A 14,701-nucleotide genomic window follows, 5' to 3' on the forward strand; every position below is an offset into this window, starting at 1 on the left:
TCTCTAATGCCTTCAGTTGTATTTCTCTATTTAAAGTAGAATCAAGAACTGACCAATTAAAGTCATGAGGACTGAAAAGAGAACAAGCCACAATGGTAAGATTCCACCAAAAAGCCCAGCTTGGAGACTCAGAGTGTCTGCATAATGCAAATTATCTTAGTGCAAAGATTAGGTAACCTGGACAACAAATACAGAAGAAGCAGACAATACCAAGTGTGAGTTTATACCACTTTATGAACTAAGTCTAATATCTCCAGCCCTGCAGAACCTCTGCCTGAAGCAATATAGATGCCTGCAGAGTGGATGCATTTCCTCAGAAAGAAACACATGCATTTCCTAAATCCAAAACTACTAGTCTCCCTTGAAGAAAAAGAAACAGAAAGAAAACCAGAGCACGCACAACTCCAAAATAACTGTTTTACAGCACCGTATGTTTGATGTTTCCAGTTTAGGACAAAAACACAGTACTGAACACCGCTGATTTGAATCAGGAAAAAATGAAGAACTCTGAATTTTAGAAAGAAACAGAGCTGGGAAAATTCAGAGTGGAGAGTGCTCTCAAAGAAAACTGAGAGAAAATTGCAAGACTGCAAGGAATCCAAAGCACCGACACAGTGATGTGGCAGACCAAGAGCAGCAACACTAGCCAACCTTTTGATTTTCAGAGTGTTTTTATAGCTCACGGTAAACCACAGTCAAACCCCTCTATAAGCAATGACAGATGGAGTAGACAGAAATTAAGAGAGGAGGATTCCTGTAGTTTACCTGAGCACCCATGATACAGCAATCAGCTGGAGACAGTGCAAACTACCTCTGCTGCTCAAGTGTCCAAATAACCCTACACCCTTTCACCCCTTAGTGAAGGGAAGGCAGGGACTGGAGGAGCCTGATAGTGTAGTCATGGAAGTAACTCCTCACTGCTGGACTCGGAGGCAATTTGAGAGAGTGTTTCCTCCTGTGCCTACATCCAGTGTCTTTGACAGAAATTAGCTCTCTCCCAACTACAACAATAAATGAACAAGAAAATTTTCTTAACCTGAAAAATCACCCTTATTTTCCATATGGAAAAACTAAAGCAAGACCCTAGAGAAAGGGTATTATTAACAGGAAAATAGCTCCGTAATCTTGAAAATTTATCCCCTATAGAAATCACCGCAAAATCCTTTGCTCTGTGCACACACACTAACACCTGTTATCAATATTTAGTGTCAGATGCAGATAAGGCCTCCAAATTGTCCAACTGATGATGCAGAAAGTGTTTTCAAACCTACAGAAAGTGTTGGGGTTAATATGGGCATACGGCTGGTGTGGCAGCTGCTTTGCCCGGGTACTTCAAAGCGAAAAGTTACGGCTACGTAATGGAAATAACCTTTGCTAGATGTGTCTGTTTAAAGCAGTGGGCTGCTACTACCGCAGAGCAAGCCGTGCTGCTCAGCCTTGGTCACCACCTGCAGGATCAGCTTCCTTCCTCCACCTGGATTGCTCCCCCCTTCACCTTGCCTTAGACCAACGCTGTTTCCTTTCTCCACTCCCTCTTCCCTCTCAAGCCCTCGGGAAGCTGCGTGGAGGCTACTGCTGGCAGCCAGCCCCAAAGCTCATCACACTGCTGCTTACCACTTGCCCTGAACGGCCACTGTTGCTGGCCTTTCTCATCCGTAACAGGAGCACTGGCACCAGGCTGGGCCAAGAGGAACCAGGTTGCAACTCCTGTCCTGCACACCAGGCACACCCCAAAATGGAGCTCAGGTAGCACCTGCACCCCAAAAATGACTGTGTTTTTTTCCCAGTTGCTAAGTTCAGGGAAAATGAAGCAGTGACACCACCACCTTTCCAAATTGCAAATATTTGGCATATTTTTCACATCTAACAAGTATCCTAAACCAATTTCACAGTTATCTGTGTGGCTTCTTTCTGTTCCTCCTTTTGCTTTGCCACTATATATAGTGTGCATATATAAACACACATACATCCACACACAAATAAAGTCAGAGAAAGAAGTTTACATATTTTCAGGCCTGAAGGGAAAACTAAATTCCTTTAGCAAGACCTCCAGCATAAACATCACCATCACCCCCAACTCCCTCAGCATAATAATTTTTTTTTGTCCTGCTGTGTAAATGGATTCCATCAAATCCTCCTGGCTTATAGGTAAGAGCTTCCCTGAATGCAAAATTTTAGCACCATACATAGTAAACTGAAGTATTCCCCACGTGCATGGAGATGAGTTATGGTTGCTGTAAGGAAAAAAAGTTTATGAGTTTTTGTGTAAGTGAAAAGAGGCTGTGAAGATTGTCCGTATGTTTTTGACCTACGCAAAAGAGAAGAGATGTGGGTGAAAGATGCAAGAAGAAAGGAAAATAATGCAAAAATCTTTCGTCTTACCGTGAAGCTGTTGTTGACATTCTTAGTGCTGGATTCTGCCACACTGGCATCTGTCAGATCCACCTCATCAAAAATAATGGACTGGAAAGAAAAAATTTAAACCCCCAATGAATCAGTGAATCTGATGTACACCCAGCAGATCCACTTCCCACTGACAGGAAGAGGGGAAACATAACCCCCATTTTTAAAAAGGGAAAAAAGAAAGACCTGGGGAACTTCAGGCCAGTCGGTCTCACTTCTGTGCCTGGTAAGATCATGGAGCAGATCCTCCTGGAAACTCTGCTAAGGCACATGGAAAATAAGGAGGCGATGGGTGACAGCCAACATGGCTTCACTAAGGGCAGATTGTGCCTGACAAATCTGGTGGCCTTCTACAGTGGGGTTACAGTACTGGTGGATAGGGGACGAGCAACTGATGTCATCTACATCAGTTGTACTTGTGCAAAGCATTTGACACTGTCCCCCATGACATCCTTGTCTCTAAATTGGAGAGACATGGATTTGAGGGATGGACCACTTGGTGCGTGAGGAACTGGCTGGATGCTTGCACTCAAAGGGCTGTGCTCAACGGCTCAGTGTCCAGGTGGAGATCGGTGACGAGTGGTGCTCCTCGGGGGTCAGTCCTGGGACCAGCACAGTTTAACAGCTCTGTCGGTGACGTGGACAGTGGGATCGAGTGCACCCTCAGCAAGTTTGCCAACAACACCAAGCTGCGTGCCGTGGTTGACACACTGGAGGAGAGGGATGCCATCCCGAGGGACCTGGGCAGGCCTGAGGGTGGGCCTGTGCGAACCTCATGAGGTTCAACAAGGCCAAACGCAAGGTCCTGCACCTGGGCCGGGGCAACGCTAAAAACAAATACAGGCTGGACAATTAGTGGATTGAGAGCAGCCCTATAGAGATGGACGTGGGGGTGTTGGTGGATGAGAAGATTGCCATGAGCCAGCAATATGCGCTTGCAGCCCAGACAGCCACCCATCCCCAGGGCTGCACCAAAAGCAGCAGGGCGATGGAGGTGATTCTCCCCCTCTGCTCTGCTCCTGTGAGACCCCACCTGCTGTGCTGAGCTCAGCTCTGGGGCCCCCAGCACAAGAAGGATAAGGAACTATTCAAATGAGGCCACAGGAGGGCCACAAAGATGATCAAGGGGTGGAGCACCTCTCCTACAAAGACAGGCTGAAGGAGTTGGGGTTTTTCAGCCTGGAGAAGGGAAGGCTCCAGGGAGACCTCCCAGCGGCCTGCCAGTGCCTAAAGGGGGCTGCAGGAGAGCTGGGGAGGGACTCTGTGATGGGGGGTGTAGCAATAGGACAAGGGGGAATGGCCATAAACTAAAAAGGGGTAGGTGTAGGTTAGATGGTAAGAAGAAACTATTTACTCAAAGGGTGGTGAGGCACTGGCACAGGTTGCCCAGAAAAGCTGTGGATGCCCCATCCCTGGAGGTGTTCAAGGCCAGGTTAGATGAGGCCTTGGGCAACCTGGTCTGCTGGGAAATGTCCCTGCCCATGGCAGGGAGGTTGGAATTAGGTGACCTTAAAGATCCCTTCCAACCCAAACTATTCTGTGATTCAAAGGGACATGCCTGTATGTCTGCCTTGCATACTCCATCAGAGCCTTTTGTGACCTGAAGGAAAGGCTCAGCACCAGCAACGTGAAGTCTAGTTCCAAACAGAGGTGCTCACATTTGCCTGTCTTCAGTCAGCAAATGCAATGACTTGACTTTTACTAGGAACTACTTCAACAACAACAAAAAAAAGCAACAAAAAACCACTAGGCTTAGTTCTTGCGAAAAGAGCCAGAACGATATCTAGTGAACTATCAACGTACTAAACCAGATGCATGGCTGCCTTATGGTTGTGTGATAAGTTCCCCTCCATTTCTTCTTTTCATTCATATTTTCTCACTTCTATTTCAGCCTCTATTCATTCAATGTCCATTCCCTAATAAAACGTACCAAGGGATTAAAAAAAAAAAAAAAGGTGGAAAATCAGTATCACAGGTCCACATGATGCTTTTCTTAAAAAAAACAAACAAACAAACACAACAACACAGGATTTCTAAGTGTGAGGCAAAACACCAGGAGCTTCTAGCAGCTGCAAAACCTGAAGATGGGTGCTTTCAGAGCACGTGATCTTTTCTGAACTGAGGGCTGCCTTCTCATAGACACCCATCTGCCTCCAAGGGTCTGACACTGACTTTCTTCTTCCCTTGGAATGGTATAATATTCTCAAGACCTTACCTTAGCAGTTTTTGCATAGTAGAGAGTTCGTCCTCGCAGCTTAAAATATCGTCTCTTCCAGCGCTGGAAGGAGCTGGTCTGTTTCATCAGCATCCCCTCTTTTATGATGGTCTACAAAACAAGGAGAGGGGAGGGGTGAAGCACACATTTTACTTCCAGGCATCTTTCATGCTCTCCCAGTATATATCCGTAGAGCAAAAGACTGCAATTTGAGATCAATAATCTTAGTGCCCTCTGCTGGAAGTGCTTAACAATTTCATTCACATAAGCAAGCGGAACTTATCAAGATTAAACCATCACAATGCATAACCCACACTGGGGTGGGGTTTCATCCTTGTCTCCGGTGCTATCACAATACCAAACCCAATAAATAACTTCTGACTGAACAAGCATCTCCAAGTCTAACAAAGGCTTGGGGAACGTACCAGTTAAACTCCCTGGGGTCAGATTTCAGTTGCCTTTCATTTAATTGATATTTGATCACAAGCACGCTCACACCACAGCATATCTGCCCCCGTCTCCAGTTCTGCTTTGCAAAATTATCTGCCTCTACCTGGCACAGAGCTGACAAGCTGCAGGCACACAGGATGAAGAGGGAAACTAGAGCGAAGAGGGAGCTATATCCAACTCCAGCATTTGGTATTCTTCAGATAGTCTTGGCTCTGCCTCAGTACACTCTGGCTGGCTGCCATTTCCCAGGGCTGGAGTGCCAAAACTGTCTACGCACACTGCCTTTTTTTTTTTTTTTTTTACTGCTTTATAACTAGATTGACATACCAGCATACACAGTCCCATATGCTCCCTCACATACTATGCATACATAGGGGTATGTATTTAATCCACATGCACTTCATTCTACTTCGCCAAATACATTCGATTCCTTTGCTGAGGACAGATTTTGAATACCAACAGCAACATCAAAATAATCTCAAAGGCTCAGAAAGACAGAGAGCAGAGAAGTCAGAGCTGAGGGTTCAGCCCCGTCTTACTGCCTGAAGGTAGTGCCTTGGAACAGCAAAAGGTGCTGTGTGGCGCTGTGAGAAACCCCCCTCTCTCCCCAGGAACCCACTTCTTGCTGAGAAAGCCCGACGCGATAAACACCCAGTTAAAAATGCAGGAAACAAGTGGTCCAGCAGTCTTGTAAGACAGGTTATTCTGTGTCTCGATGCCAGGAAAATTACACAGCTTTAACATACTTGAGGTCTCCACACGACCCAGGTTTGTGGCAGTTCGGTCAACCAATGAGCATCAATTAATTCACAAGCACAGCGTTACGCATCCACTGCCAGGCTACTACAGAGCACAAAATAAATACTCTTACTGATCCAAAGGGTTTACATTGTTTTAGAAATCCTTTCCAGGGCACTAAACTTGCTTTTAAAATGCTATATATATTTCTAATGCGGGTCTTTCCTTTTTGAAACAGCTGCAGATTTTAATACTTTCCACACACGCTGGCCCTTGCCAAGCCCAAAGTTTCCTCAAAAAGCACTTGGAAAAAAAATGCTGACTATAAGAAGAAACATCCGCCTGACAACGCTGCTTCTCTCTTGCTAGACTGAGCCATCCTCACGCTGCCCGGAGAGCTCAGAGGCCGGAGCACCACGGCGATGCCTGTCCCCACGAGTGGCTGCAGAGGAGTGGGCTCCCGCGTGCGCCCAGATCCCAAAAGGAGATGCTGGCCTCGGCAGCTGCATCGGACCTTCATCCACTGGCTTGGACACGAAGGTTGAGAGCTCCCCAACCTTCTCCAAAGCAAACACCACCGACCTCGAAGCCTGGGAGCTGGCCCACCCCCAAGCTAGCGAGCCCCAAGCCTCACCACTTCCCAGTGCTCTGTTTCTCCAAGCCACCTGCACACTGGCAGAAATACCCGCCCGTGCTCAGGCAAACACCAGCATGCCCGGTTCGAACGGCAATCCCCATGTTCCACTCTGTTTTCAGCAGAACGAAGAGGGAAAGACAACGCACGGCCAGAGACGACGCTGACAACAAAGACAACCACCCCCCACAGCAGCTCCCTGCACCCCGAAGCTGTGGCCGAGGGGCACCTTGGCTCCATGTCCCCCCGTCACGGCAGGGGCAGGGCTGTAGGAGCACACCCCCGTAAGCCGTAAGGCACCTGGGAGCGGCTTTAGTGTCCAGAAGTTCAATGCACTGCACTGATAGCCAGAAACAAGATGTCAGGCTTACTTGGAGCTGGTGCTGTGCGTTACCACGCAACGAATCCGAAACTCAGCCATGATCTTCCTCTGAAGCTTCAGCAGATGAGAGAACAGAGCTCAGAGACAGACCCCGCAGCAGCCCTTGCCGAAGCGACCCTGCAGGCTAGGCCAGAGCTGAAGGAACTGGGAAAGGTCCCCTCACCCCTACTCTGCTGTGGGCTTTTTACAGGATCCCAAAAGCATCCTTTGCCCTCTGCGTGTCTCCACCTCCCAGCTCCAAGTGGAGCAAACAGCACTGCCCAGCTCTGCGGAGCCCTACAAGCACACGTTCGTCTGTCTGCTGGGTTACTTCAGCCTCCAGCACCTGCGCCTCAAAGCGACAGATAAAGCAACAGCGTCTGACTTACCTGGCTAAAGAAATCACACGTTTCTGCAGCTCTCTTTAGCCTGACACTACAGGGAAGGAAATGGAGCAGTGGCAAGAGATTTTCCAGATTAAAACAGAAACACGGAGGGATCTCTGTGCATTCGTTGGACAAAAACCACACACAATTACAAGAGGAGATGGAGAAAGTAGCTACTGAATCCTACAAAGTCCTGAACTAAAGTCAAAAAAGAACTGAAAAATTCCTGGGGAAGACTCCCAGGCTGTGAAGCCCACAGACACCCAGCCGGCCAAGAGTCTGATCAAAAAATAGCAATTCGCAGGAGATCGCAGGCCTCTGCTGCTCTGCTGCTTCAGAGAACTTAACCCGGGGCCAGCCGGAGCCGCGCGCTCCCCAGGCCCTCTGGCAGTGCCTCCCCACAGCTCCCGCCTGCCATGCTCGGCTCCCTGCAGCTCGGCGGGGCTCACTCACCTCTGCACAGGGCGTGCAGTCCTCCATGCCTCTTTTAAACAGCACCCTTTTTTTTTTTTTTTTCCTTTCTTGCCTTTTTTTAACCCAAAAGGCGACGATCCCAGAGGTCGCCTCGCCCCTCCCTAAGCGGCAGCTTATGTCACCCGCCAGCCTCTATCTATAGCAAACCTCATGGCTCCCCAACTCCGACGCGAAAGGGCAGCGAGGAGCGAGCTCTCGCGCTCTCGTACGCACGCACTGCTCAGCAAAAACAAGGCTCTGCTTCAGAGCTGCCCATCTCTGCACGAGAGCGGCCGTTCTATTTATAGGCACGCCGCTCACGAAAAGAGTTTGGTGGGTTTGGGCGGAAAGGGCTGGAGATAAGATCAAGATGACTTTATAAAATGATTCAGACATCGCTGCCTTTCCCCTCCTCTGTTTTAATTTTACAGCCAAAGGACTTGCTACTTGCGGAGGAATGCAGCTGAAGGAAATTAACTGGGGAAGGACCTGACAGCAGAGTGACAGAACCAAGTAAAAGGGGGAGCCGAACAGTGATTTCTGCTCCCCAGCCTCTCTGCAGCATGCTTAATCGAAGATCTGCTCTGACCAGCTTACTAACCATGCTGCTCACCCAGACAAATGTGGAATTACTTCTCCCGCACAGGAAAAAAATAACAGTCGAAGCCATTTTTAGTGCCCATTTCAGTTGGATCCCATGGGAAAAGCTGCTGCCCTGCAGCACGATGAGGTCTGATTAGGTGCATCCTACTGGGGATAAACACAAGTACTGCTTGTGAAGGATCTACCCAGGCTGCTTTCTGTCCAGCTGTGCCTCTCTCAGCACGTGTCCCGTGGCGAGGCATTGCACAGGCAGACAGCACCATGAAAAAAATAAAGAATCTTGAATCAAGCCCACAGGGATGTGCTGCTGGTTGCAGTGACCCCCATTTCTCCTATGACAAGACAATACAAAAAAAGGTTGCTGAACAAACTGACAATTTAAAGCAACAATGCACAAAGCAGAGCCTTAAGCATCTCTGCAAAGAGCACGACTCGACAGCTGAAAGGCAGGGCCGAAGACATTTCTAGCATTTCATCATCTTTTATCTTTGGCCTTGAAGAAAAGTGACTTCCTGCAGAAAAAAAAATCAGTTCACCATGAGCAATACACAACCCTCCCCCTGCTACCACTCCTCCCCATGTAAAGCTCGGCATTTCGGAAGGTAAATAATACCTCCTCACCTTTCTCCTGTCCGAACGGGTGCAGCGTGTAGGCCTAATCCTGAAGTGATGACACAAAAGTTTTGCCACCGGCCTCGGTGGGAATGGTGTCAAACGCCTCCAGGGCTTGACTTCCCCTCAGGGCGATCCCACCACCGAGAGCACGGAACCGAGCGACCAGCAGCAGCCGCACACCAAGCTACGAGACGCGGCCGTGTTTCTTGTAGCACTGCTTGCCTGAGGTGGCTCTGCATCCGCTAAGCCACATCAGAGACCAGAGATGAAATGCTTTTTACGCCGATAACGTGGCTGACTCTACTGAAAGGAACGATGGCACCGCGGTTCGGCTCTGCTCGGCGTGCGTTCCTGTTCCTCCTGCGTGCGGCACAACCCATGACGCCAGGCGCAGGGGCAGCCCATCCTTTTGCGAGGCCTCGGTCTCTGGCCCCCTTTAGGAGCAGGGCCTTTGATGCGCCCAAATTCCTCATCGAGAACCCCCGACCTCACAAGCCAGGCTGAGGGCAACCAGCAGCTGTAGCCAGCTGTCAGACTGGCAAGTGTCCTGTGGCACGGGGAGGCGCCAACTGCGTTCGATACGGAGGGCGAAGAACAATGCAACCTATTTTACAGCTGAGGTCATGACATATTCTTAGGGACAGGCACTCAGGGCAGCGCATCTGAAACAAGAATTTTGCTCCGGTGGTATTTCTTTCCAGTGCTTTGCAGGAAAGAACTGCACAAAAGTTGAAAACACAAGGATTCGAAGCTATCTAAACAGCAACTAAAGAATCCTATATACCAAAGTCTCAACATCTGGATTTCCCTGTTTTCCATGTGTCTCCAGAATGTAAAAACTTCAGGGCACAGACTGTTTTTATTTGTACGTACTATAAAACTTCGAACAGGCTGCTGATGCCAAACAACAAATAAATAACCAAAGAAAGAACTAATTGCACAGAGAAGAAGAGAGCAAAATCAAAATGCAGATGCAGAACTGACAGGCTGTCTTTACGTACCTTGTTTAGGAATTTTTGTAAGGGTGATGGGTGGATGATCCCTGGGGACCAAGCAACCCTGTCTAGCCACTGACTCTGGGCGAGCGGTGGCAAAGGAGATGGGAGCAGCTGCAGTCACCCCATAAACACGGCAAGATACCCTTGGCAAGCTAAGGGAGGTAGGGATTTGGAGTACTGCACCTTGCTTTGAGGAAAACAGTTTCAGTAGCTGCTTCTATAAAAGCTCGGTGGTCATAAATACAGAACTAATGCAGATAAATTACAAAACCGATGAAATACAGAAAATCTGACAAAGAACCTACAGGAATAAATCTAACCAACCCTGCAGAATAAGACACGAGAGGTCAAAAGGCTAGGGGTTAACAAGCTAATCCGAGAGCAACATCCTTCCACCAGACAGTGGTCACACCCTGGAAATTAACTCCAGGAAGCTTAGAGGGGGGAAATGTGGATCAGTAAAGCAATGCTAAGTATGGGACACAGAGAGTTGTACAGACCTATAGTGGAGCACGAGCAACTTAGGGGTTACTTGGTCCTGTTTGCAAGCTCCACATGTAAGGCACTCGGCTCTTGCAAAAGCGAAACACTGTGATTTCTGCCACTGGTACAAAAAGGACAAGACATTACATGAGCTCACTGCAACAAAAGGACTTCAGAAGAGGGGAAAAAGCAAAAGAAAATCAGAGGTCAACCACAGGAATCAAAAGGCAGAAGAGAAGCCAGGGCTGTGAGTCAACAGGCCAGCAGCAGAAGCCGTGCTCTCCACCAAAGGGGTACGGCCTATGCTGCCGCTGGCCATCCCCTACGTATGCTTCATTTTCATAACCTGTGTTTTACGAAGCAGGAAGCACCCGTGGCAGGCTGCAGCACAGGGCTCAGTGCAACCTCCCCTGGCAATCATCTTCCCTGCCGTGCCTCGGCCGTGCTGGCAGAGCTGGGGAGCTCGGCAGGCAGCTGCGGCACAGCCCCAGAGGGACCCAGAGCCACCTGCAGCGCTCTGCCAAAAGTGCAGCCACGGTATCGTGACACAGGAAGCCCAAACTTATTCTCAGCATCGCCAGCAAAAAACAGGAGTTTGTACCAATTGGGCTGCAGCTAGAATCAGCCTCGGAATGGGTAAATAAAAGGTTCAAGCACCTCGTTCTTTGTCAGTGAATGCTGTGGCTGGTAAACAAGGAATAGGTCTCGGAACCAGCTTCTGTTCAATACCACATTCACTGCTGCTGATGTTGATGATTTTCTCCTAGAAGGGGCGAGCACTTGCAGAGTGAAAAAATTAGCACAGAAAACCAACTCCGAAAGCAGGCAGAAAGGTTGCACATATATGGGAAAGGAAATACAACATAGCAGCATATCAGCACGCAGCTCCCTGGTGAAAGTAGCTGGGTTACAGAGCTCCAAGCGAAGCACTTAAAATAGATGAATGATCTGGTCAGCAACCCAGAGCGCGGAACGAAGAGCACCCCAGCACTCTCTGATTCAGGATGAGTTCGTAGCTGGACAACTCCTGGCACGCTACCGGCGTAAGCCCTCAGTGTGCTTTCCGTAGGCTCCAGGCATCCTTCCCAAACACATTTATCAAAGAGGGGAGCTGAGCATGGAGCTCAAGTCACCCCAGCACACTAGAACACTGATGAAAGAGAATGGTTCAAATCTATCCAGAGATAACCAAAGCCAAAAAAAGCAATGGTTTAAAAGTTACCTGAAAACCTTGGAGCAAATTAAAAATTTTAAAGGGCACTAATTAAACATGAACTTCAGACGTTTCAAGGCAAACATGAAAAAGCAATCTGCTATTTTTTCTATCATCTTAATTACACGTGCACGCCTACATCCCTTCCTTAGAGCACCAGTTTAACCAAGCCATGCTTTCCCCATAGACGCAGAAAGCTCTGCAACACATCACCTGCTGGGAAACCCCCAGCTCTGAGAGCCGCCTGTCCCACGGCCCCACCCCAGCACCACCGAATCCCCGCTCCCAACGCCGCAGCACACTGCTCCGCAGCGGAGAGGCAAGAGCCGGCAGCACTGGAAGCAGCACTGGAAGCAGAGCAACCCCGCGCTGAGCCACGGTGCTGCACCCAGCACAGGGGAGCCCTCCAGCGCTACAGCCAGAGCTTGCTTAACGCTCTTGATCCCACAGAGCCCAATTATTACCCCAAAGCCCTGCCGGCCGTCTCAGCCCTCCCATCCACTTCACCGTCAGGCAGAAGGAGCCGGGCACTTACCATCGCGGCATGTCAGGGCCATCTGGTAAAGCAGTATCGGGCAGGGAAGGCGCGCTCGCAGCTAGTACAATAGCGAACGTCAGGGAAGGCACATCCAGAATACAGCTGGGGATCTCATCCTCACGCTCATAACCACCCCATCCTTCCCATCCTGCTAAATGTCATGGAGAGCCCGGCCAAGTAGGAAGGAAAAGCCAGCAGAAAGTACCGGTATGGGAACCTCGGGACACGGCGAAGTGAAAGTCGCACCTTGAGGAGGGAAACTGAACCCCCTCCCCTGGTGTCAAGGAGGCTCGGAGAACAACAGGGCTTCCTCCCGCTGTGTCTGGATTGCCATCAGCTCTGCTACTGAATCCTGCGAGGAGCCTTATTTGGTAGCAGCTGGTAGAAGTGGGGCCAAATCCTGCTCCTTTTACTCCGACTGGTATTCCATGGGATTACACTGCTGCGAGCAGAAAGCAGCTTTTGGCCTTTGGCCATTTAATTAATACTTAAGGTATCCTAGAATTTATTTTTATCTCATCTGTAACAATCGTCGTTATCAGATTTTCCATATTTATGTATTAAACAACCTATGCTTTTAAGTTTTTTTTTCCTCATCCATTTAACATAGTTTTTAAAGGATACTCCAAAGTTTTTAATTTATTTTTCCATTTTCCCTGTTTTAATGTCCTGCAAATACCTCGGACCATGCCAAGACATCTCGATCATCACCAGCAACAACAGGGGAGATTAGTACAGCCCTGGGAACACCGTTTTGTTAACTTTGAGCGAAACAGAACAGAAGGCTCTGGCACGAGCTCCCAGAATGCTGCTTTTTAATAAAACCTCAGCAACAGAGCTGCACCATCAGAGAGTGCCGTGACCTGCCTCGGAGGAGAGCAGTTTGTAAAGCAGCCAACGCATCCCTCTTGTGTTATCTGCTGCGCTTCTGGCAAGAAGCAGCTGAAAAGGCTGGCCCGGGGGTCAGGAGGCTGCCCTGGTGCTGCAGCACCTGCCCGAGTTCCCAGCTCCCCTGGAGACACCCCGGGCGATGCCTGCATCTCACGCAGGACGGATGCATCTCAGCACCGCGTGTAGGAAGCAGAGGTGGTATCGCCTCTCCCAGCCAGGATACTGCAAGGCTATAATTATCCCACCGTTTGAGGCTCGAACACAACGTGTGCGATACGAACGTTATGTAATCAACACGGTGTTTCCTCTTGCAAAAAAAAAAGCAAACCACAACATCAAAATAGGCAGCAGATGCAAAACTTCCCGATTTAGCAGAGAGACTGCGAGTAAGTAAGATTTCCCCCTAAAACCAGAGGGACTACTCGCGTATTGATCGATCACCTAACCCAGCAGCCAGCGTGCAGCCTGGCTCACCGCCTCGTTCCTCCGTGGCAGGAGGGCAGTGAGCTGTGGTCCCCGCAACATCCCCACTTTCGGGAATGCCTTACATGAGAAGGGAGCACAGCAGATGGCAGCTGGGGGCGAGGACTGCTGCTGCTGCCTCTGTTCGTCAGCCCCAAGCCGACCTGTCCCCGGGTAGCTGTCCCGCAGGGCTGTGGAGCCAAGCAGAAGCACCTCCTTTCATTAAGGGGCACCTACACAAATCTTCAGGGAAACGAGAAGCAATGACCACTTGGAGTGGAAGAGTTAGGTCGAATCCATTTCAATAAAGGTTTGGGACTTTGAAACCTTGAAAAAACATATTCCAAGAGGAAGAGGTTTTCTCCTCGAAGGGTATTTTGCTCTGAAAAGATCTGATGCTGTTGTGACAATCCCCAGCATACATCTTAAACTCTCAGGGAAATGGAGAATACAAAAACCTGTCATCTCACTTCTGTTTTCCTTTAAAATAGGAAGGTACATCTGCTGCTTTAGAAAGAATAACCATCAGATTCCTATTTTAAGAAGGTAAAATACGAATTTTACAGTGTTGTAGACGCTATACTGACTTTTCTTATCAGGGAAACTGCAGATAAGCATTTCACAATTTTCATTCATAATCCAATACTCTTCCAAAGTAAAATATAAAAAAATATTTTTGGTAACAATAGGTTTGGGGCGAGTGAAGTACTCTAAACAGGTGATTTAGTTTTGTTTCAAAAAAAAAAAATACTTCTTTTATTTTGTCTCTAATTTTTTTTTGAAAGAACAGTCACCAGCCTCACATTGTACTTCTTGGCAATGCGGCCTCGGTAAATCTATGTTCTCAAAACGTGCAAAAGTTTGATGTTAGCTCTTTAGTTCCTGGAACCAGAACTATAGTTAGAAGGAGAAAAGCTGCAAGTGTGTGTGGTTTTGTGCTTTGTTTTGTTTTGTGTTTTTCTTTTTTTTTTTTAAAGGAAGTAACAGCTGTTGCTTTCACATAGCATCCAAAAATCTCCAGCAGCGAGGCAAACACGCAGTACACCAATGGTAACGCAGCACTGGGAGGCTTCCCAAATTTTGTCAGAACAGATGAGTCTGAAGAGCATGCAAAACATAATGTAGTTTAAAAGGCAAAAACGTTCCTGCAGCAGGGTAACACAGCCTGAAATCCTATCTTTGTCCTCAGCGTTCAGAGAAGGAACAAGTCTGTCTGTGGTGTTAATCCAAGGAAATTCACAGCTTTAAGCCTGTGTTC

General features: G+C 48.4%; 1 protein-coding gene across 1 annotated transcript in view; it reads right to left on the minus strand.

Moving 5' to 3' along the window:
• Positions 1-14,701, minus strand: part of DGKD (diacylglycerol kinase delta) — a 60,423-nt gene that overhangs the window by 40,761 nt on the left and 4,961 nt on the right. Inside the window, exons 2-3 of the mRNA XM_032193423.1 lie at positions 4,619-4,729; positions 2,383-2,463 (exon numbers count right to left, since the gene is read on the minus strand). Of these exons, the coding sequence (XP_032049314.1) occupies positions 2,383-2,463; positions 4,619-4,711 (174 nt within the window). The 5' untranslated portion in view covers positions 4,712-4,729. The remainder of the gene's footprint in view (positions 1-2,382; positions 2,464-4,618; positions 4,730-14,701) is intronic.

Source organism: Aythya fuligula, chromosome 9 (assembly GCF_009819795.1).
Source record: "Aythya fuligula isolate bAytFul2 chromosome 9, bAytFul2.pri, whole genome shotgun sequence".
In the NCBI taxonomy this organism is placed as follows: domain Eukaryota; kingdom Metazoa; phylum Chordata; class Aves; order Anseriformes; family Anatidae; genus Aythya; species Aythya fuligula.